The following is a 24,185-nucleotide window of genomic DNA, read 5'->3' on the forward strand; positions in this document are numbered from 1 at the left end:
CTCCTAGAAACAAAACATAGCGTCGTGCCAGACACTGAAGAAAATAATTCCATCTCAGCTGAAACTAAGACAGAACTTTTGGAGTGGTTATTTCAAGGGAAAAGTAGATGCTCTGGGATTGTGAGGGAGTGCTGTGTGTGCTGGTTTCCTGTCCTGCAGACAAGCGCAATATGAATTGGTGCTGATGGGGCAGTGGGGAGCTGTGCTGTGTCGCTGTCCTGTATTTAGCTGCAGAGGTGAGGTGCCCTAATGAGTACGGGTAACTGAGCAACTGTCATCCTCCTCGCATGTCCCTAGGAAAATAAGGTATTTGGAAAACCCATATTATTCATTAAATCAGATACAGGCAGGATTCCAAAAGCTTTTTTCCTCTGTCATTGAAATAAAGATTTAAGAAACTCTGAATGAAAACACTAGTTCTAGAAAAGGAGACAATTTTGATTTATAACATCTCAAAGGGCACTGAGAATCTGTCACGCTTCTGAGAAAGGCACCAAATCAGATGACTTTATCTTGCAAAGTAAGTTCACAGCAGAGTAAAGGCTTGACACCTTTCAGCCTGCCTGCTGTTTCCATCTCCTGTCTGCATTCCCACCTTCCTTGCCTTTGAGAGGAGCATGCCCACAGCTGGAGCAACAGTACGGCCATTGCACACAGTTTCAGTCTTGTGAGATCCTCTCCATGAAGTGTGGGCTGCACAGAGACAATGTGCATGTAAGCAGACCTCTCAGGGAAGGGTTCATATGATGATGCAGTGCATTAAGGTACTGTGAAACCCTTCTGTAGTAGGGGGATCAGGAAAACATTATGCATTGCATAGGGAGAAGGGGGATAAATTAGACACCTTGATAGCTTATTTAAGTTGCATTTTATTCAGCATTGCAGAAGCGAGCCCTGTGTTTGCAAATTGCTGCAGAGGAAGAGGTGGCAAATACCTGCAGAGGAAGAGGTGAAACAAGATTTTCAAGACTGTTTCAGTTCAACCGCCCCAAAAGAATAATGCAGCTCCTTCTAAAAATGAACAAACAAAAGAAAAACAATTTATAAATAAATAAATAAATAAATAAAAATAGCAAAATCAAAGATATCCTAAAGCACCGAAGTCCCTAATTTTTCTCTGCTGTCTCCTCCACAGTCTAGAGAGAGAGCATTTTATCTGCTGCATGACACAACTTTTTTCCTGAAAGCTCCCTCACTGGGAATGAAGGAATTAAATAAGATCAGTGTGCTGATAGTGTGAAAGATTATTTTGTAAAGTTTTGCAAATATATTTCAATTAAAAAGACATTTGTAAATGAAGTCAGGATGACCTTGAACAGCTAAGACTCATGCCTCTGATTTTCATGATGCTGTATTGGAGGCAGTACCACAGAGTAATAAATAATACCATGTGGGCCAGTGTCATTGGACAATCTTTACTCAACTATGATTTTTACAATCTTTTATGAAGACAGTGTTCAAGGAATCTACAGGAAGTTCAGCTCCAGACCGGTTTGTTCTTATCTTACCTCCTCACAAGCTCACTTCTTACATTTTTTAATTTTTAATTTTAAATCACAGGTAGTAGTGTAAAAGTAGAAGAGGGGATGGATGCCTTACCAGGTGTATATAAAGCATACTGAGGCATAGCTGCTCTTAGTAATGTGCAGTAGGGAATGCTTGCATGCCTAAATAAAAACAAAGCATCTGAGGATGTGTAGTTAAACATTGACTGCTCATGCATTTTACTCTTAATATTTAAATGGCACGTTGCCAGAATGCAAAATGTTTATTTCATTGAAACTGTTGATCCAGTGAAGTGGCAAGATATGTCTAACACAACATACAGAAACAGGTTTTAGTATGCCTATGTATGTAGATCCAGCCTATTAGTCAAATGAAAATCAGTAGCTGTTGAGCCGTGTGGATGTTACTGCTTCTTTCCTGTTCAAGTGCTGGCAAGCTCTGAGATCAGCTTTTCCCAAATATGAAGTGGGATTCTGCAGTGAAATGCTTCCTCCTCTTTCTGATTCAGTTTGTACGATTCTTGCAGGCTTAGGGTTGTTTTTTTGGCCTGCAAATTTACAGTTGTGCACATGCTAAAAATAAATAAGCAAGCCAGCAAGTAAGAGGTTATTGCAGTCATTTTTCAGTGCTGCAAAGCCATTTGGCAAGCACGCTGTTCTAACAGTAGCAACTCTTCCAAAAGTGTTAAGAACTCTGTTAGCAAAAGAAACAAATGGTGAAGTTTTGTGAAATTCAAAAACTGTGGGGCTGATGAAATGTGAAAGCATACTCAGATTATATGATACGGAATGCATTTGCTTCTATCACATGAAGCACTGCAGTTATTCTTCCATACCCTTGGCAGGTTGCTGTAGCAGAGTCGTGGTGCTCATATTAATGTACAGAAGGCAGACTACAATTTCTGTTTTGTTCGATGTACACAGGATGTGGTTTTTAGGTAGGGATAAACAATAACTTAAATGTTTGGGGGTTTTGTGGAACTTGCATTTTATTCACAGAAGATAGGTTGTGGTGCATTTTCTATGTCCTTCTGGCACTTACACATTTAGTCTAGATTATGTCATTTTCTTCAGTTCTAACTTTTCCAATAGTCTTTGTTTTTTCTTTTTGAAAAGCCAGACCAGCAGTACAGTTAGGTCTCTGCTGATACGTGTTCACTGCTGCCTTAAAGGATGTAGGCCTAAACCCAGCATTATTGCATTCTGTGGATGTATGTTGTTCATATCAGCATGGGGCTGAAGATGATCAGTGGCTTGTTGTTGCACACCCCTTTAGCCAAATTGGACTAGAAGTCAAAGAAGGCAGTGTGGATTTTGTGCATTTTCTAAAGTGAGTCGAATGGAGATTGTTGTTTTTATATTTTCTTCCTAAAACTGCGTGCTAAATCTCATCCAATTCTCACGTTCCATTTTCAGAAATGCTAGTAGCAAATACAGTAGCTCTGCCTCCTCTTAAATTGTAGCAGATCATTCAGATCAGGCTTGCAACATGCAGTAATGATAAAAATAAAAAACAGCTATGTGTACATGGCTGTATTTGGATATGGAGAGGTATGCTTTAAAAAGGAAAAATATTATAAGGAAAGTTTTCAGAGTACCGTTCCTGATAAATGAAGTATGTTCACTTATGTTTTAGAATTAGAAGAGTTCAGTTGAAAGAGACCTACAAAGTCCATCTAGTACAACTGCCTGAGCACTTCAGGGGGAATCAAAAGTTAAAACATATTAATGACAGCATTACTGAAATGCCCCTTGAAGCAACTATCATAAAATCCAACAGTCTGACCAACAGCCTAAGAACAGCAGAAAGAAAATGAGGGAACAACCTGTTAGATAGCTTCTTCATATCTGTATCACATTCCTTTTTGGTACATTATCTTTAAATGCTTTTTTGTTTTTTATCAGTTAAGTTTAACAGCTTGTCTGTACTCTTTTTAAATGTACTGAGATAAAATCCTTAGAGAGAGATTCCTGTAGCATTGGTATATTCCCTCCAAAATGGTTTTAATCGAAGAATATGTCTCCTCTTGAGTAAGAGATGTAGTTCTTTCTTTGATCCTCTTTTGACTCTTGATGATTTCTCTTTGTGTTTGATTCTGTAAGGTTCATGTAATTTGTTTTCTCCTAGTGCAACCGAAAATACATTCTCAGAGCTCTTCTTTCAGAGATGAGGCGAATGAGACTTTCAGGCTTTATTTATTGAAATTTTGAGGAAAAAATGAAAAAAAGAAACGCAGAGGTATATCTCTAATGCAGCAAAAATCTTGTAGGCTAGGATTAGCAATGCTGCTTTATATGTTTCGTACAGGGTACCCTCTCCTTTACCAGTCTGTAAGCCTGTTTTACATACGTGTGTGCTTATTAAGGCAGGCAGGTACATAAAGATAAGTCTGGTGTAAACATACAATTTCATAATGAATATGTTTACAAATCGTGCATTCTCTGTCTTTCCTAAGTGCTTGGTGGTAGTTAAGTCGTTGTCAAACATATGGTTCTTCATAGCAGGCATCTTCGCATCACTGCCTTTGGGGAATGATGCTGAGACTGGAATAGCTCTGGATGTCAGTGCTTGCATATGCCAACTGCTCGATCAGATGCAAATATTCTGCTCCAGTAATGTAAATTAGAAATAAGAATCCAAGCTCTCGTCAAATTTTCTGTGGCCAATGGATGAATAATATCTGATGCCATCACACCTGCTTCTCAGATTTCTTTGTAAGGGTTCCAATTTTGGTGTCCCTATGTTCTCAAACTTAGTAGGATTTTTAAAGTCAGTGCTTACACAGGTGTAACAGGGCTTTGGTGTTGCATTTCTGTGTGTAATCAGAATCTGTGGTAAAAGAAGAAAAAAAAAAGCCTTGCAAAGCTTAAGCAAATAGTCAGATGCTGTACATATCCTGTACTCAGCATCACCTTTATGTGAAACCATTAGACAATAGACAGTAGACAATACAGTCAACTGTGTTACTAACAGTCTCTCCTAAATCTGTCTTTCCTTTTTCTTTCTGACATGTAGGTGTGCTGTGGAGCAGGAATTGGTTTCAAGTGGTGTCCTCATGTTGATCTCGATTTCTTACTTGTGCTGTTTATACTGCTCCGTTTCCAAATCAATATATCTCACACCCAACTCTCAGTTGATTCTCTTCAGTTAACCCTGGATAAAATGTAGCCTATTGTATGTAATTTACTCAGTGTTCCCTTTTGGTTCATCTTTTGACAGCAGACTATTGCAATACATGGATCATTTACATTATTCACCACTTCCAGCTAAAAGCTTTTGAAGGATTCAAGATGAGATCAATCTTACATTCCTAGAGCAAAGTTCCTGTCAAAGAAGCAAGGTGGAAGGAACACTGGCATGCTTTCACCAGTTCCCTCAAATAATGATATTTCCTAGAGAAAATGAACTTCTATGGTCTCTTGAACTGCCTGAAGTGCACTGCAAATGCCGCTTTCCTGACAAAGCTGTCAAGTTGTAACACAGCTGTAATTTTCTTGAGGAAAAGCTACACCACCACCAGAAGCCTTTAGCTGCCCATAGCTGCATAGAGGTTGCATTCCCAGGGAAACACAGGCAGTAGCAGAAGATCTTCAATGCATATTCTAGCTTACTGTTCATTTTTTGATTGACTGCACTGATAATTTGATAGAATTCTCAAAAATTGCACACCACACATCTCTGATTTACTCCAACCTTCTGACTTTTTTCACCATCTATGTGCATTTCCTCTCTCACCTTTCATAAGCAGTTGGTAAATGACAAATAGCTAGGTAGTGTTTCTTTAGGCTACTCCCTGCAGTTTCAAATTTTCCATAATTCTGCTATAATATTTTTACTAGGAGTTGGATTCTCATTTGTTGCCAATTGAACTAGTTTCTGTGTGGCACAGTATCAGATATTTCACAGAAGTAGAGATGGATCTGATCTTCATTTTCTTTTTCCCTTCCTTTAATCTGACTCTAATCATCAGGTATTGACTGTAATATTGCTTTTCACTGTAGTCAGTAAATGATGTTTTGCTATTTAATTTTACTTATCTTTCTGTGATATAACCTAGCTTATTCTAACTTTTGACTTTCACAGTCTATTTTCTTATCCCTAGCAGTTTGTCTCTTAGTTTAGTTCAGCTCTCCGTTTTAATTAGCTTTGGGTATGCGTGAGGCCATGGCCTGGAAGCTCCTCACATCTATGCAAAATATTCCAGGTATTTTTTTACCTTTGTCTTTGAGAAATTCCAGTCCTTCCTTCCCAAGGCCTCTGTCTGGTTGACTTTAAGTAGCCTTCCTAACTTTTCATAGTTAAGGAGAATTTCGAAATATATAGGTTTTTTTCTCAAAGTAAATTTTGTTATTAGAGCTGCAGACCTGCTTTTCTAAAAACTCTCCATCTCTAGCTCACTTCTTCCTACTCAGAATGTTAAAAAGAAAACAATTGAAAAGTATAAACTCCCAGAAGTTACTCTTCCTTGCCCTGAAGGCTGCTATAATACTGCAATTATTCAAGCGCCCTTAACTGTTGACAGAAATTTTTGTTTGTTCTAAATAGCTACCATCATTCATTTAGAAACTACTTAAAATATAATAATTTTAAGAGACCATCTGCCTGAAATGACAATGCATATTGCAGCTAAATTTTTTTAACTTCTTTTCCGCTTTGTTCATTCTCTTTCCTATAACTGATAATATGATCTGTTGATAATGAGTTCTGTGTTAAAAGTTTATTTTCTGAATTAATTTTCCACTTAAGTCCATTGTGCACACAAACATTCAGACAAATGTTTATTTGTCATCAGATTGTCTGCTGGAAGATGAGAGAAAAAAAAGTGGGCACAGCCTTGTTTTCATATGTGCATACATACCATGTAAAATCTGCAGGTTCATTAGATGAGTTAACTGGACCAATGATTAAGGGACCTTTTCCTTTTGCCCTTCATTGCCTCCTCTGTCCTTTTTGGAGACAATTTGCTGTTAGAAGTTTCAGCATTTCAAAGTATAGTTACTTAGTTTAAAGCAAAAGCTTTTGAATGTTCCCACTCCTTGTCTTGTCTTACAAGCTGTTTTTGTCTAATAGAATCATAACATAGAATCATAGAATGGCCTGGGTTGAAAAGGACCACAATGATCACCTAGTTTCAACCCCTCTGCTATGTGCAGGGTCGCCAACCACAGACCAGGCTGCCCAGAGCCACATCCAGCCTGCCCTCGAATGCTTCCAGGGATGGGGCATCCACAGCCTCTATGGGTAACCTGTTCCAGTGCATCACCACCCTCTCAGTGAAAAACTTCCTCCTAAAATGCCAACACCCACTGTTAAGATCTAGGAATCTAAACAAGAATAAATTAGAAGATGAGCTGGAATAATGAATTTCTCATCAGGGTTTGGATTTTTCTTTCATGTTTTATTTTTATGTAAAAATAATTTCTGAATGATATCTTTGGTTGAGAGCCATATATGTAGACTGACGTGGTTGAAGAACTTGTTAATGTGCTACTGCCTAGGTATCATCCTAACTGTGAAAAGCATGCATAAGAGGAAGCCAACACATCAAGTAACACTGGTTCTGTCACTCACCTCTGTAGGCAATGAAAAAGAGCCATCCAATGAAGTATTCAAGCTGATGGGCTGCCTGTCCTTCCAAGCACCAGCTCAGTTTCTAAACCCCTTCAGTGAAGGCAGCTCAAGTCTCACAGCACTGTGAGGCAGTATTTCAGTGAGAACTGGGTCAGGTTGTTCACCTCAAGAAGATGACCCTTTTTATATTACATACGTATTCTCTGTGTCATTTCTGTGATTTGTTTATGTATATTGTCTCTCTTTATATATACAAATGGATTGTTTAGTCCATAGCTATTGTCCTTATCCTACTATTAGCTACCAAGGTTTCTGTGCTTCCCTGATACCTTTTACAGTGTTCTGTACTTCAAAAATACCAGTTCACTACCAGATTCAGATCTTTCTGAATCTATGTAACAGGTCTCCTTGAGAAGTTTCCCAACAGTCTGTGTTGTCCAAGGGTTCACTGGAAATACCTACACATAATGTATTGCATTACATCTCTGTGGTTTTTTTTGGTTTTTTGGTTTTGTTTTTTTTTATATATTAAACAGTTGATGTGAAATTTAATACATCTTAACATTAATTTTGTCAGAACAGAAATAGCAGATAAAATTCTATGCTTATTTTTGTACATCTCCTGCTTATATTCTAGATCTTTTTATAGAGATATGAATAATAATAACTCTCAGTCTAGCAAACATCCTGTGTGAGAGAAGAACAGACAATACCTGTTCCATAGCAATCCACTGTCACTGTAAAATGAGTCTTGTTTCAATGAAATGTCTCAGAGATCTGTAATATTTGAAGAGTGAGATGCCTGAATTTACTTGAGACAGCCTGTGAAGTTGCCTACTCTAAGTTTTATTCAAATAGGTCAATTCCCCCAGTGATGTGCACTTGGCCTCAGCCCAGCAGAATCCTCATAATTCAGGAAGGAAACTAATGATAACAAATATTTTTTTCAAAGAGATGGACTTTGCAACAGTTCTTGTATTGTATGAACCCCACAAGTGATTACGGTAACTGCAGTGAAGAACCTGCAGTCATTTTCACAAGATTATGGGACTTGACCCTTTGCCCTAATTTTACATACCTAACCTTTGCATACCTAAATGGGGTATGTAATCTTCGTGGTGGCTCCATTGGATAGAAATAAACAACGTGGGAATTCAGTGCTGCTTGCACTGAATTAAACCCCAGTGAGGATCTTATGTGCCTTTCATGAAGATGCAAGAGGTTAGGGTTCCCAAGTGCTCTAAGTAGAGACCCCAGCTGAATGCTGAAGTTGAAGTGGCGTCGTATCTCCCATTCCATCTTAAAGGGCAAATGGGACCAATGTTTCTAAGGCATAAGAACCGTATTCCTGTATTACTTTGTACTATAGCACTAGATGAAAGATGATGAAAAATATTTGTATGACACAAAAGCAGTGTGCCTGGTTGCCAAGAAGGCCACTTGCATCCTGGCACAATTGTATCAGAAATAGTGCTGCCAGCAAGAGCAGGGAGATGGGTAATCATCCCCCTGTACAAAGCTCTGGTGAGGCCACACCTCGAGTACTGTATTCTGTTTGGGGGTCCTCCCTACAAGAAAGACATTGAGGCACTGCAATGTATCCAAAGATGGGCAGTGAAGCTGGTCAGGGGTCTGGAGCACAAGCATTATGAGAAATGGACGAGGGAACTGGGATTGTTCAGTCTGGAGAAAAGGAGGCTCAGAGGAGATCTTACCACTCTCTCCGACTGTGTAAATGGAGGTTGTGGCCAGGTGGAGATTGGCCTTTGCTCCTACATAACTAGCATGGGAGACAAGAGGGAACGGCCTCAAGCCGTGCTTGGGAGATTCAGATTGGATATTAGGAAAAATTTCTTCTCAAAAGAGTGATCAGGCTCTGGAACAAGCTGCTCAGGGAGGCGTCTGAGCTACTGTCCATGGAGGTGTTCAAGAAACATTTAGATGCTGTACTGAGGGGCATGGAATAGCGGGGAAATATTGGCAGTAGGTGGATGGTTAGACTGAGTCATCTTGGAGGTCTTTTCCAGCCTTGGTGATTCTGTGATTCTAAAGCACAGAGGAATTCAGCTGTCTCGTGCAGAGTGGCTGCATGGATTTTGGGGCACAAAGGCAAAAGCCGTTTTGATGGCTGCCTTTAGCTGTAGACACAGTGGAAAAAATGACGTAAGTGACAAATTGATTTTGAGTTCTGGAAACAGCAGAAAACCTGCTGATGCTTGTTCACCACACTTGTAATCAATTGTTTCACTCAATGTTAATGGCGTATCATGCTTCATAGCAATAAAAGACAGTGCATGGGCTGAGTTGTTGTTATTTGCCTATCATCTGCTTTAGACTGAGTATTACTAATGAAGATTTAAAAGTAATCAGATGCATAACCATGTATTGTGTATGGTATAACTGTAATATATGTAAAATTGTGTAATTGTATGTATTATATGATGTATCATATAAATTTTTACCATTAAGCTTGAGCTATATCTGAAAACAACAAATCAAAAGACAAAATAGGTAATCACTAATTATATGAGATAGTAATTTTTATAAAGTAAAGACTGCAATAAATAAAAGACTTCCTGACAAAATTTCTTAGCAAACCATTCAGAGTTATGATTCTAGTACTCTATACTTTGATTTTAATAGAGGCTGTATAATGGTGTGGATTATTCTGTTCTTATATGATGTTTTATTTAAGGAACTTTCACATGTAGAGACAATTCCATGAAGTTATTTACTCTAGCTATGATTTATTTAACTTTTTGCATACTAGTACTATTTAGAGCAGAAAATCCTTTCATATATGATTAAATGTGCACTTTAAAAATAGTGGAAAGTAAAACTTAGATATGTTTTTCATCTTAGTTGGCCAAACTGTTGCTACATATATCCATCCACTAGTAGAAGAATTCTTGTTGAGTCTTTCTTATTTGTTTTCTCACAGAGAGTTTGGATGGCGAGATCCAGAGCTTCCAGAAGTTATACAGATGTTACAGCATCAATTTCCATCAGTACAGTCCAATGCTGCAGCCTACTTACAGCACCTCTGTTTTGGAGACAATAAAATAAAAGCAGAGGTAAAATTTATAATTACCTAATTTTCAACTGTGATGCTGTCTGCAATTTATCAGCAAAATTATTTATACGTGCTTTAAAAAGAGTTACAAGAGAAATTATGCATGCATGTCTGGAGCAATTTCAGTCAAACTTTTACTTTATACATTTGTTATTGATATGGAGAGAAACACTGAGGAGAATACTGTTGTCACTCATTTGGATGGCTATTTTTTTTGTTTGTTTTGAGTACTTTAATTGATTCTATACCATTAAACGCTGTATCAGTAGGTGTTAATAGTAGAGTCTTGATCTCACTGAAGCATTTCCTGAGAATTTTCAGAGAGAAAAGTTTGGACTCTAAATATAGACACAGAAAATGAAAATTAAATGAAATTATTCTAAATCAAAGCCTGCTTTAATGTATAATTGTGGGTTAAGAGATTAGCTTGAACTGTGATAGTTGATCTATGATCTTGAAATTTAGAGCAGATTGTACCTAGAATGCAGTTCCGAAAGGAGCATAGACTTTGTTCAGTTCCTGCAGTTGTTCTGTTCTTCTCACCTGCTTGTTCCCTGTGGTCACTGGGACCAGTTAAGCTTTTGGCATAAGTTAAAACAGAAGGAAGGCAGCACTGAGGTATCTGACAAGCACGCAGTAGTCAATTAAAATTGAATGTGTGAAGCTGTTACCAGCCCCAGCTGGCTCCCTGGCCCTCTCAGGGATACTGCTAATCAGGGAGATGTGATGTGCACGTAAATCTGCGCTTGTATTGGCATCCCTTAGCCTAGCATGCAAAGGTAAACTGAGATCAAGATCTGCTATTGCTTGTTTGTCTGAGCTGTGAAGGGATCCTGGCTTGTTTGCCTTCATTACTGTCTCTCACAGCACGCCCTAGCAGCTTTCCCTTCAGGGATTTTTCACATTGAGAAAATTCCCAAGTGAGTAGCTAAGCTTGCAGCCTGTTGGCATTGCCAGAACTGCAGTAGGGAGATGTACTGGGTGCATTCCCCAAGCAGAATGATAAAAAATGTAGAAAAGAGATTTCTGTTACAGGTGTTGCTGAAAGTTCCAGCTGCACACTCTCCTCGTAATCTTTTCTCTCATCCCAATTTCACTGATCAGTTTCAGTAAAATAATTGATAAGTCTGTGAGAAAAGTAGTTAAATATTCAAAACAGTTTATTCATTGTGCAATCTGTGCTTGCTCCTGTTACCATAGATTAAGAGCCACTAGATAACTATCATATTTGGGGGAAGGACATGGTTTGATTTTTGTTGTTAACCATTCAAGAAAAATATCCTTTAGAAGACTGGCTATTGTTGATGTATTGCATATTATTAGGACATCAGCCTTTGTAAACTTCAGATTCGTGAGCTGGGAGAGCAAGGTTATGGCAGCATCAAAGAGTATAGCATAAGGCAGCCTTCTGCAGTGCTTCTCTGAAAAAGGACAGCAGATAAAATGAGGATTTCCCCCTTGTTCTTTTTTGCTGCTTTGTTCCTCACACCATAATAGGTAAACTGTCTTTGGAAAAGAAGCTACAATATTTTTTCATCAGTTCTCCTGAGAATATGCATTCAAACTTTTGTTAATATAGGTTTTTATAAGACAAAAATCAAGGTGTGTTTTGACTCTTCTAATGCTTTGTGAGGCTTCTAAACAAAAGCTTGGAATGCTAGGAAACTCTTCCCATCTATTTGTCTATTTGCCTGTTGTTTTTAAGCATAAGTATTTTGTGTTTGTGCCATGATTCAGCCAAGTACTTAAACGGTTTGTGTGTGTGTTTCTTGGGATCAGCTACCCAAAAGGGTCAGATGTCTCCTCAGAATCTGCTTAGGTTCTCCTCTGAGCTGGAATTTTTTAGGAGCCTTTTGCATTAGGAGACCAAAATTCAGTTAATAAGGGGATGTTACACCAGATCTCAACCCCCAAACTGGCTAGATTCATACTACTTTCCTCCAGCCAGAAGAATTTGAGTGGTGCTGCTAAACTTCAGTGGGACAAAGCATGGGCTGCCTGTTAAGGATATGTCTGAATTACATGCTGAAGGAAGATGTAAGTAATAGAAGCTGTTATCAAAATACGCCCTACTGCAAGGTGTTTGTGTTGCAGTTGGGTGTTGTGGCCAGTTCTCCCCTGTCTAAAGCTGCCCACATTTCATACCTGATTCCTTCTGCTGGAAAGACAGCATTCTTGTTATACTGCCCACAGTCACAGGGAAACATGCTGCAGGGATACAACTGAGACACACAGGTGAAAAATTCCAATTCTTTTGAGACACAGAAAACTATGCTCTTTCACTAAATAGCAGCATAGCAAATAACTTAGGCTAAAGAAGGAAAACTGCCTTGATGGCCTTTCAAGCTTTGGAGAAAGGCCAGACACAGGAATGTGCGCATTAAGAAAACTGCCTGTGTTTTGTACTCCTGACAAGCACCAAGGGAAAGCAAATTGTCTGAATCCAGTAGTTAAGTGTTAATGTATAACGTGCCCTTGAAGCATCACCACATGCACACACAGAACGGCTAATGTTATGCAACAATTTAGCTCATTCTAATGGTCACATGGAATTTGAAATGTAATTTGGCTGTTAAAGTTTCAACTCTGGAGGTTAACTTAGGAAGAAAACAGTTCTATGTACTTATCGCTAATGAGTGTCAAGTTGCCATACTGTAACAAATGGCTATTTTATCCTGGATTTCTGAAAATAACCAGTTTGAAATAAATTCACTATTCTTTTAAGCATGATTTATGCTACATTGTCTACAGAAATGTGATTAATGATTTTCATTGGAACTCGGCCATTCTTTTGTTCTTGCAGTTTTGGTTTTATGTAGTGATAGAATTGTCCTACTCTTAGGAGACTTTGCTGGAACTTGCTAATAAACTTATCCCCACGTGAATGGTGGGATTGAGGCCTTCCTACTCTCTTTGAGTGGAACAGCATCAATTAAATCAGGCAAATAGAAAACAGTAACTATGACTATGTGCATTTCTGAGATTCCTAGCACCAATCAAGATTTTCTCTTTTCTGTTGCTGAAGTGTAGAAAATTACTCCCTGCTTCTTCTCTGCCCTTGACAATAAAAGGAAGTGGAAATACTCCATTGAAGTCAACTATCAAAACGAAATGCTGTAAAAAACTCCTTAAGTATAGCTAGGGAAAAGAGAGAGCTTTTATGCCTGATTTTGATTGTGTTCTGTTAGGTGTTCTTTCTAAACCATGTGTGATCTCATACTTTCTTCTGAATTTGGTGATATATCGATCTAATTGTACATTTATTGCTGCATGAATGTTAAAGCCTGGTTCATTCTTTTATGCAGCAGCTCTCTCAGAGCCATAAGATCTGCAAATGCTCTTCTCTATCTTGGAGAATGTTCAAACAAAGTTGGAAAGCTGCTTTGATGAAGATACTCCAGTCTGGCTACAGAAGTGTCTGAAGTCATTTACTTTTACCCAAAAGAACTTTCAGAGAGAATTAGATGTTTCAGGTGGAATTTTCATTTTATCTTTGAATATGCTAGTACTATTTAAACGTAATAAGTGGTGGCATTTGGAAAAGGAGGTCTTGTTATTGCTTGAAGATGTTGTTGCTCAATTCTGCTCAAAACAGTTCAGTGCCAGTCTTCATTTAAAAGCACAATTGCAGCTGATGGTCTTACCTGAATTTTATCCTCAAATGCTGCTACTGAACCTGCTGAAGTATTGCTGTCTGGAAGGTGATCACTGCAACTGTTGTCCACAGCACTTCAAGTGTTCTAATTCAAGTGTTCTAATTGCTGCTTAAGTGGTGCAACAGTCATTGAAGAACTTTGATTATTTGTGCTACTGTCCAATAGCTTAATTTTTCTTCTGTTAACCAGCCACCAACCAGTCCTAGTCGTGTGAAAGGGGACATAGGAAGGCAGAAAGCTAAAGATTGCGAGTATTGTGAGGCAGCTCATTGTATATCATAATTATGTGGGCACAGTTATGAAATTCAGAATTTCAGAATACCTTAGAGATTTATTACATAAATTAGGCTTTCATTGATAGCAGAGAAGAAATGCAACTAGAAGACAAAAGGAAAGGAGGAAAGCGGTTTTGATCAGATATTTGAAGGCAACTGCAGAGTTGGTCAGGCAAGAATACAGGAAGGGTCTTTCTCATGGCATTTTCTCCTTAAGAGAGGCCTTTTACACCAACAATGGTGAGACTGTGTGCAGAGCCAGAGCAGCTAGCCCTGGATGCCAAAAAGGAACAAACATGGGATATAGGAACAGAGAAGCGTTTTAACACAGTCAGCAGAGAGCATTTCTTTAAAAGAGCACGTTCTATTAAACACAGGATTCATTCTTCTACTGCAATTTTTCTTCCTGTAATGACAGCTTACTCCTTTGTATGAGGTCACCATATAAAAGGATTGATTTGTGCAGTTTCACACTCCAGCACCATTCTGCTCTCATGGCAAGTGGCAACCTGCCATCAGCTGTGAAGGTGTAACAGGTCACTCAGGGTTTTTGGCACCAGTGACTCCTTTCTGCAAGCTAGGAAATTAATTTCAGCCATCAAAGCCACAGCACTTGTAAGTTCTTATCTAAGGAAAATTGCGCAAAGATGCCAAGTAAAAAACAGTAACTGCTGAACTGTCCTGCCTGAAGCCTTCCCTTGAATCCTTAATAAATCTTGCTGTGTTGGACAGTTTCCTCTCTATCTTGTGTATTCACTTCACACCATATTAGAAGTAGCAATCTAGCTGTTACTGCATGGAGTTTGAAAACTGAGTGACTTCATGTTGAAAGTGTTCATTTTCCCTTTTGTTCAAAACCATGATTCATATTCATTTTGTCATTAATCTGGAAAATGTTTCTTCGTCTTCCGTGAGTGCTTCAGAATATGCCCAGAACCTTTTCAACTAGGCACCACTGTTCTTTCATGTCATTTAGTTTGCATAAACTTGTAAATCCTCATTATTTCATGTTAACGTTGCTGTTGATTATTGTTTGTGAGGGCTTGATAAATATGTATATTTTTTTCATTCTCTACACGATAGCCCATTTGATTGAAACGCAAGATGAACATAAACAGTACATGAAAAACTTATTCAGTATCTTCCAGGATATATTTTCTTATCTCCTATGTATCTGTACCTAATTGCAGTGTTGTAATACCTTTGATATCACCTATACTACCACTAGATCCATGATTGTCAAGGATACCTATGTGCCTTTCTCTAGAGGGCTTTGTCACACATAGTAGTGCATGTACAATTATGGTCCATGTGATGTGGCTTTTAAACTTGCTAGCTAACAACTGACAGAATGCTTCACTCCGCACAGCATTTGAAGGATCAAGAAGAGATGTCTGAGGTACTTTTCATGTCCTTAAATGATATCTTGAGTTTATTTCTGTATTCTTCTGCAAAATTTCTTTACGTTTTCTTAAGGAGTCCCAGGGAAAAAATAGTATGTTTTTTTTCATGTGCAATTTGTTTTTGCCTTCCAATAATCCTCCCCTTTTTCCCCTGGGATCTCTTCAATTAAAGGCTGGAATTTGGCTTGTCCAGTGATGATACTGTCAGGTTTCCATTAGAGATGCTATGTAAACTCCTTTAATCTCTGGATGGATGACGGTGGAGACATGGTGTTTAATTTAAATGAAAATAATATCTCAAAGGTAAAAATAATGAAAAGTAATGAAAAGTCACAAGAGACTCTAAAACATTTTGCTGAGAGTGCATTTTAACTCAGACAATAATAGTGTGCTTTTAGAGAAAGCAGACTTCCCTCTTTGGGTCTAAACATTTTATTAGTACTTTGATAACCATAATTTTCATGTTAAAAATGTGTATGGGTAAAATCTCAGTTTAAGAAAAATTGCCTAAGTACTTTTTCAAGGTATTTACCATTTTTGTGATGATTGTTTATGTGAAGGAGTGCTTGCCTACATGTCGTTCTCAATATAAGCGCTGACACATTCATACTTTTTATAGAATCATAGAAAATAGAATGCTTTGTGTTGGAAGGGACCTTTAAGATCACCTAGTTCCAGCCCCCCTGAGGTACACCACTCATCACCAGTCTCCTCTTGAACACAGCTGTTAACCACAACTCTGACTGTGACCATCCAGCCAATTCTTTATCCAGAGAGTGGTTCGTCCATCACATCATTTTATTTTTTTTCCAATTTGGTGACCAGGATGTCATGTGGGACAGTGTCAAACACTGCACAAGTCCAGATAGATTACCATATGCAATACGCTTTGCACATAACTCCCATCACTTTGAGCAGTCATTTTCACCTGTGCAAGAAAATTTCCAAAAATGCCCTTCAAATAACTCTTTCTGCTTAGTTTTTACTGGTGTGAGTTGCTGTTGTCAAATAAAGAAGCACCTAGGGAAGCACCCATAAACGATCTTTCTGTGAGTTTAAAAGTTTTCTTTATAATGCTTGATTGCTGATGATTTTTCGAGATAACTTTCTGGTTCTTCTTTACCTTTAGTCTGTTTTTTAGAAAGTTAATCAATAGATCTTGTGAGATCCTGTGAAGTTTTTCAGTATAGTTTGTTTTTAAAATTAAAATGTCCATATACAGAATGTTCTGTTATTGCTTTTTTTTTTAGCTCTCCAAGTAATTTTGGCAGTGACCTTCTTTGCCTTTGATTTGCCTTTAAGAAACTTTCTTGGTTTACATTTTGTGAATAGATTTTTTTCAACAAGACATTCCACCTCTGGCACCTTTTCATTCAGGGCTACAATTTTATAGTGAAAGACAGTAAGGTGCCATGCCCATAAGCAACCATCAACAGCACCACAGAGTCTCCTCTTCAGAGGTTTGAGCTGCTTTTAAATATACCCTTATGAGCATTTCTTCACTATGTTCAGATTTTTATTCTTTGGTATTGCCTTTTCTATACTTATTTATCTTTTTAACTTTATTTTTGCAGGGAAGCCTTTGACATGTGTAAGATGTCTTTCATCTAACAGGAGCTATAGTACTTACTTACAATGCTACTTACATACTTACATAGCATACTGCATATATCTTACATGGACAGTAACTGCAAAGTATAAATAACTGACCTGCAATTATTAAATACATTTTGGTCAACCAGAGGAATTATAACAACAACAACAACAACCAAAACTATGATGGGAAGTTAATTTGATCAGTTTGAGTGTTTATTATTTTAGCTTTTACAAGCATACCATTGTCTCAATTCTAGTCTATCCTTCTGTGTTGTGATGCTGCACACCCAAAAATAAATAAATTAATAAATCAGATCCTTCATAGCAAGAGATGAGAGACAAGGATAGGAAAAATATGAGAGATGAGCAGATGAAGTAATGCATCTTAAGTGATGAGCAGATGAAGAAATGCATGTATACCAGAGTATAACTGAAGTAACTTGGTTTATAGTGAATGCACATAACTAAGGTTCATGACTGAGGTCCATTTTTAGCCCTGCATTACCATGAGCTCTTCTGTAAAATGAGGACAATGATTTTATTCTGCTATATTTTTTTATTATTATTATTATTCCCAAGGTGGTTTGTTGGCAGCAAACCATTGAGATGAACACCTCTGCAGTTTCAGGTTTAAAGCTTCTGTGAGGGTTTTCCCACTTGGTTTTCATTCTGGGTACTTTTGTGGATTACTCCAGTGGTACCAAAATGTCACATCCTTCCCTTTAGCACAGACGCCTGTGAGAGCAGAGCTGTGCCCTGGCTGAGCAAAGGCATGAAAGAGACTTCTCTGGCACCCTTATCATAGGGCTCTGAGGTGTTTCACTTATGGGGCTGCTTCAGGCATTGGAAAGTTGTCCAAGGGAGACAGCTGCTTTCCGTTTCATTTATTCCAGCAGTCAGTGGCTTCAGATATATTCTGCTGTCAAGGAAAGCAGGTCTAAATGGCCTGTTGCCCCAGAGAATAACAATGATTTCTGTATTTCACACCCACCTCTATTGACGCGTGTACAAGAGGTATAGTTTATAGCATTTTAGTGACTGTAGCACTTGTTTGAGGTGTCTACCGTCTGCTATGTATTCTAGTTATTATTATCCCCCAATCTAAAGTGCTGGGTTCACCTGAGTTACTAAACAATATTTATCAGAATACATCCGTCTGTTCTTCTTGCTTGCAAATTTGCTTTATTTTGCTTTTAAATTCCAGAAGCACAGTTAAATCTAAGGCAGCAGGCCTTTTCACTTTTCATTATTGAAAAAGCATGAGCCCACCTTCTATGAGGAAATTAAATCTTAAGTTGATCATCTTCTTTTCAGAAGCATTTCCAAATGCATTTCTGAATGCATTTCTCTGTTCCTTTTTACCAGTTAATTTATGCACTGCCATTTTGTAATATTCATCTCTTCTGACAATAGACTGCATGTCTTTGTTTTGTGCACTGTCTTTACATGTAATTAAACCAAACATTAGTGGATGTCACTGAGTGCTGCACTGCGTGTCCTCGATCTGTTCTTTCTGTATCACAGAAGGAGCAACACTTTACACTTCAGGGTCCCTCAGTGGTCTTTTAACCACAATTTTGTTGTCAGGAGCCTCTCCCTGAATAATACTAAGAGTTTTCTGTGTACCTGGCGTATTTCACTTTGTATAACTGGGAAAATATTGCAGGTGTTAAATAAGCAAGTTAATGGCAAACCCTGGTGGATTAATATCTGTTTAAAACAGGAAATAGAAGAGCTAGGAAGTAGACAAAATATGCTCTGCAAAAATGGTGTCAGGGCAGTGAGTTCTGTCTTTATTCTCCTCTGCACTGATAAGAACCTTGATTAATGCTTTGGCTTTGTTGCATTCACATTTTGAAACTATTCCTTTTGCTAAATAGCCTCAACTGGAATTAAGCATCAGTCCTGTGCAGTGACATGGTCTCAGAAGTAAATAAACAGGCATCTATGATTTCGTACATGTTACTGAAAATCTAGTTCTAGTTATTTTTTTCTGAGTTAATGCTAGATAGGCAAAGTTTAGACATTTTGCACTATTTTCCTGTTGTTTTCAGTCATCTTGTACAATTACATTATTCCCTCTCATGTCACAAAATCAGAATCAAATGAATTTACAGAGTGACTGAAGACATTACTGTTTTGCAAAATGATGGGCTTAATATCGAGAACGTCTCTGTATTTTTGCCTCTCACACCACGTTACTCTGCCCTTCTGTTCCTCCCGTACGCTGCAGAGAACATCAGGTGGACAAAGTTTTGCCCACTTTTCCCAGAAATGCATTTTCAAGATACATTTTCCTACAATGCTCATAAGTATCCAACCGCATTATTTAGAGCCAAAGCAAGCCACAATCAGTTTGTGAATTATCAACAACATTTCTGAATTATCAGCAACATTTCATGGGGATAATGGCTGTTTGTTTTTGTTGTCTGGAGTGTCCTGCTCTGCTGTTCATGCTAACAGCCAGCTATTAACAGGGGTGTGAGCATCTTTGCGATGCTACTCTGGCCTTTCTTCTGCTGGCATTTAGGGGCCTGGTACCAGTCTTCTTGTGGGCAGAAGGGAGTGAGGTCCTGAGTGAAACCTGCCTAGTCTTCCAGTTTGTCTGGGGCGTGTAGCATTCACTGCTGCATTGTCTGCCCAGCAGGAGCCAAGCCTGCTTAAAGGTTTCTGTCTTTTTCAGCACTGCACAGCCAGAGTTCGCCTCTGAATAAGCAACCATACATAAGAGAATTCTAGGCAATAAATTCAATTATCCAGAAAATTTAAATGTGAACATCTGGCAATAATGTTTTTCATGCCATTAGGACGAGAGGAGAAAAATCAGAATTGTGTACATAAGATGAATGCCTTCATGCTACTTCCTGTGGTGTGCAGCAGGTGCAGGAAGAACATTGCACTGTTTCATGAATCTCTCTCCAGTGGACTGGGACAAATGTCGTGCTTGCATTAAAACATTTGAAAAAGCTGCATCTTTTGTATTTGGAAATACTAAGCAGTAGGGAAGGAAAGGTTGAAAGAAACTGTCTTTTGACATAAGTAATATGTGTTCCCACAATTTGAATGGGCGCTGAATACATCTGCAGCTTTTCAAAGCAGTATGATGATGTAGCGTATGGTCTGATTTCTTTCTATACATAGCTCTTCTGGAAATTGCTTCTATGATTTATGAGGCCAGTGTATGAACGGAGGAGATTACTTTCCTATTGTAGAGCATATTTTTTTTTATTACTATTCTCATCATCCATCATTCCGAGGTAAGACTATATATAGAAATAAAATAATGGAGATCAATATCAATATATGTAATTTGATGCTTTCTCAAGATACTTGTAGTAAAAAGGTTGGCAGCAAAACAATTTCAATAATACGAATGGTAGTCCTGATAGAAAAGCTACACTAAAAGAAACATCTAATGTAGAGGCTATCAGATGATCATCAAAATGTATTTAGAGTTACAGAGATGGCTGTTACCTAGATACCTAGATAGAGGGTAATTGAAGCAGAAAGCACAGTTTGTAGAGTCGTGAAGACACCTAAGGCTCTAAAGCTAAAATGTCTACCTATCTACCTGGCCACTGTATAATAACTGTTGAAGGCGCTGGAACCAGTGATTCCTTTAGGTAATCCTGAAGTAAACTTACAGCAGTGCTACTGGAGTCAGGCCTGCTTTCATAGATTTACACTGATATAACTCAGAGAAGAGTTTGATTTGTGCCATTTAATAAATAATAGCAAACCAAAAGAACTGTAAGTAAGACACAAACATTATCCATTTCAGAAGCCTGAAGCACTGCTGTACTTTTTGTACTGATTGTGGACCAGATTCTTTCCCTCTCCTCGTCTCAGAAAAGTACTTCTTGACTGATAAAAGGCTGACATTTTTACTATTGGTGTTATCTTGTACAGACCTTGCTTCAGGCAGATAAAGAAATGTGTTAGATCTGTGAGCTATGATTTGAAAAGTTATTTGGAAGATAATAACTTTTCTAGTTTCACAAAGAAATGCACTTTTTTCTTGCATACTCAACTGTATGAAAATTAATTATAATACCAACTCTTGGGACCATTTGTCATATAAAAAGAAATAATTCACACATAACAATAAATGACACAGCAAGTCCAAATCAGACCCTTAAGTCTGAGTATAGCTGTCACTGTAGCTTTTGAAGAGCAGGTGGGAAATGCTGCCCACCCGTGTCACCAGCATCAGTGGATCGGTCTGGGCACATGCCTGGGCGTATCACTGGTATGTGGTTAGGCAGGCAAGGCCCTAAAGAAAGGGGTGTAATATGTATGCCGCATCAAAAGTATTGCAGGTTTGGAGTTGGTTTTTGTTTTGAAGCTACTACTTTGCTATTCTTATATCCAAGCCTCCAAGACCAACTGAAAAATTGCTACAATTCACAAACTTGTTTCCAAAGCCATAACAGCAAAGACACTTCTTTCCATAACTGACAGAAATGCCCAAAGCTGTGTTAACAGGGCATTAGAAGAGAGGTGTTGTCAGAGAAGGAAAAGAGAACCTGACAAAGGCAAAAGAAAAAAAACGTGTGTGTGCGTGTATGTATATGTGTATATAGATATATATGTAATATTGCATATTGAACTGCAGGTATTATAAAATCCATAATGCATGAGGCGGACATATGTGCTTATGTTGACTTTTCTTCTGCTTATAATGGTCATGTTAACTGGGAAATGGAAGAAAGAGTACGTAGTGCAGCTTCTGTTTATGTCCTTAGACAAATAAGGCAATTTTACTTGTCCGAGTTCCTACACATTAGGAGTACATACCAAGGAGACATGTTGTGAGAATTAATGTGAGAGTTGATTAGCTTGAGACAGTAGCTGTCTCCCACTTCATCTGACAGAAGATTTTCATGTGACCAAGAGACTCTTTGAAGAATCAGTTAAAAGAAGATAACACGTCTTGTTTAGATTGCAATAAAGGAAGTCTTGGGAGCAGAGTTCATCAGGTGGCAGTATGATACTTGGTTGCATAAATTGTAAATACATTTTTAATCCGAGAAGAAAGGGTTTGTTGTTTATTCCATGAAGCAAACTCTCTGAGATTGCTACAACATGAGTCAAAGAAGTATCTTATCGAGTTTCTAATTAAATTTGAAATGTCAGATAACATTGTTTGGGCTTCAGTCACATGCGCGCACACACACACACACACACACACAAGCATTATCTGTGGTCTTATTTGTGACCACTGTTCTTTGATCATATTTGTGTTTGCACTGAATAAATCCCACGAGTAATACACTTAACTGAATGTAGTTAATTGCCACTTCATCAATTTTCATCTGACATTATACTGATGCTATTTTTCGGAATATTTGAACTACTAACCTACTGCTTTTGTCTGAATAACTCATTTTTTTATGTAAAGAAAAGTGTGAGTTATCTTGTTTATCTTCACTAGGAATTTGATTATAAGAATGATAGGATGTTCTTAAGTGAAGTGTATATGAAGAAATTTTCTCCCCAAGAATAAATGTAATCATTCATACTCAAAAAGATTCTTAATTCCTTTCTAATACGAGAGAGTAAATGATCCAAACCCTTGGCATTAATCCTCATTCTTTTCATTTAACTACAGACAATGGTAGATCCCTCCTTGATCACTGCCTATGACTTTTGCATCCTAAATTAATATTGCTGTTGTATTATCTGTAAAATGCACACTGATGGACCTTCTTTAATACCGTGCCTTTTAGACTCCTTTAAAAAGGATAGACCACAAATATAAAGCAATTAATTACAGTACCTTCTGGAGGCATTGGCTTGTATGTATCATTTCTAATATATGTTTGAATCACATCTCCAGTGACTCAAAAGCTGAGAAACTTGTTTAATGCAAGTCACTATGGATCTGTTTCTTTTAGCAGATGCCGGTTTTGAGAAAGGACTTGAAAATCATATTCATTATACTTTTGCATTCAGATGAGCACATTAGGTCAGCTCTGTGCCTGCAGTTTGGAGTGTTATTTGAATGATCCCATTAATGCTTGATGTTCAGTTTTAGAACAGGATGCTTGTGTAGGCGTACAAATTATTTGGTTTTATGAGTAGCAGGGTAAACTACGTTACTATACTTAACTTGTGTCTTGCCATAGATTTTTCTTAGTTGTAAAAATTAAATCTTGCTAAAGCCGTGATTTATAATAGGCACAGCCTTCCTACTGAGGGTGAAAAACAAACTGCATCACAGCACAGAATACATTAAGGCTTACTGACTGAACAACATGTTTATTCATACCATCTCAGGGCAATTTTAGAACAAGATTTTGAGTCTCCTTCTGTTGGAACATGTTTTTCAGTCTTTGTTAACCCCACACATAGATTACAGAATTTGAAGAGGTCGCTGAAAGGACACAGGGATAAATAAATGTATACTTGGTAACAGAAATATGAGGGCTGGTATGGCAGAAGAGGTTGAACCTTCCCGCTTGTATTCCATTCCATTTTGTTGCCATGTGACAGATGGTAGAAGAAGGGCAGTCTGACAGAACGGGGTCTGACATGAGAGTGCAGTTGGAGCAAAGGTGTGTCATTGAATTCCTCCATGCAGAAAAAAACTGACATTCATTGATGTTTGCTGAACAGTTATGAAGACCATTAGTGGGTGTGAGCACAGTGAGGCAGAGGGTGGTGCATTTCAGCAGTGATGACAGTGACAGTGGTCACCTCCACGGGTGCAGATTTTTACGAGTGCAGCATGCAGGCTCTTGTTTGTAGCTGGCAATAGTGGTTGTGTTTGGTCTGGGCACAAAAAAGTGCCTAGCTAATAGTGGTTGATGTGTTGAAAAATAGTGTTTTGAATTTGCTCTATCAAATAGTGTTCTTGTGCTCTTTGTTGTAGTTTCCATGGAAATAAATAGTAGGCGTTAAGTTCAGAGTAACCAGTGTAGAGTGTATGGTGTAGAGGGAGTGCAACTCCCAGATGGAAAGCTTCTAATATTGACCCTGTGCTTTGAGTCCTCACGTATCACATAACCATTCCTCCAAATAACTACATGATTTCTTAAGGCGCAGAAAAGAAATTCCCTTCCTTTTCAGCGTGCTGCAGTTTAGCATGCAGAGAACAATTCTT

General features: G+C 38.1%; 1 protein-coding gene across 5 annotated transcripts in view; it reads left to right on the top strand.

The window, feature by feature from the left end:
- Positions 1–24,185, top strand: part of CTNND2 (catenin delta 2) — a 619,837-nt gene that overhangs the window by 447,415 nt on the left and 148,237 nt on the right. For all 5 annotated transcript variants that reach the window (XM_042869378.1, XM_042869380.1, XM_042869382.1 and 2 more), the window contains one exon: positions 10,019–10,151. In XM_042869378.1, the coding sequence (XP_042725312.1) occupies positions 10,019–10,151 (133 nt within the window). The remainder of the gene's footprint in view (positions 1–10,018; positions 10,152–24,185) is intronic.

Source organism: Lagopus leucura, unplaced genomic scaffold (assembly GCF_019238085.1).
Source record: "Lagopus leucura isolate 7727_CA_CO unplaced genomic scaffold, USGS_WTPT01 Super-Scaffold_100002, whole genome shotgun sequence".
In the NCBI taxonomy this organism is placed as follows: Eukaryota; Metazoa; Chordata; class Aves; order Galliformes; family Phasianidae; genus Lagopus; species Lagopus leucura.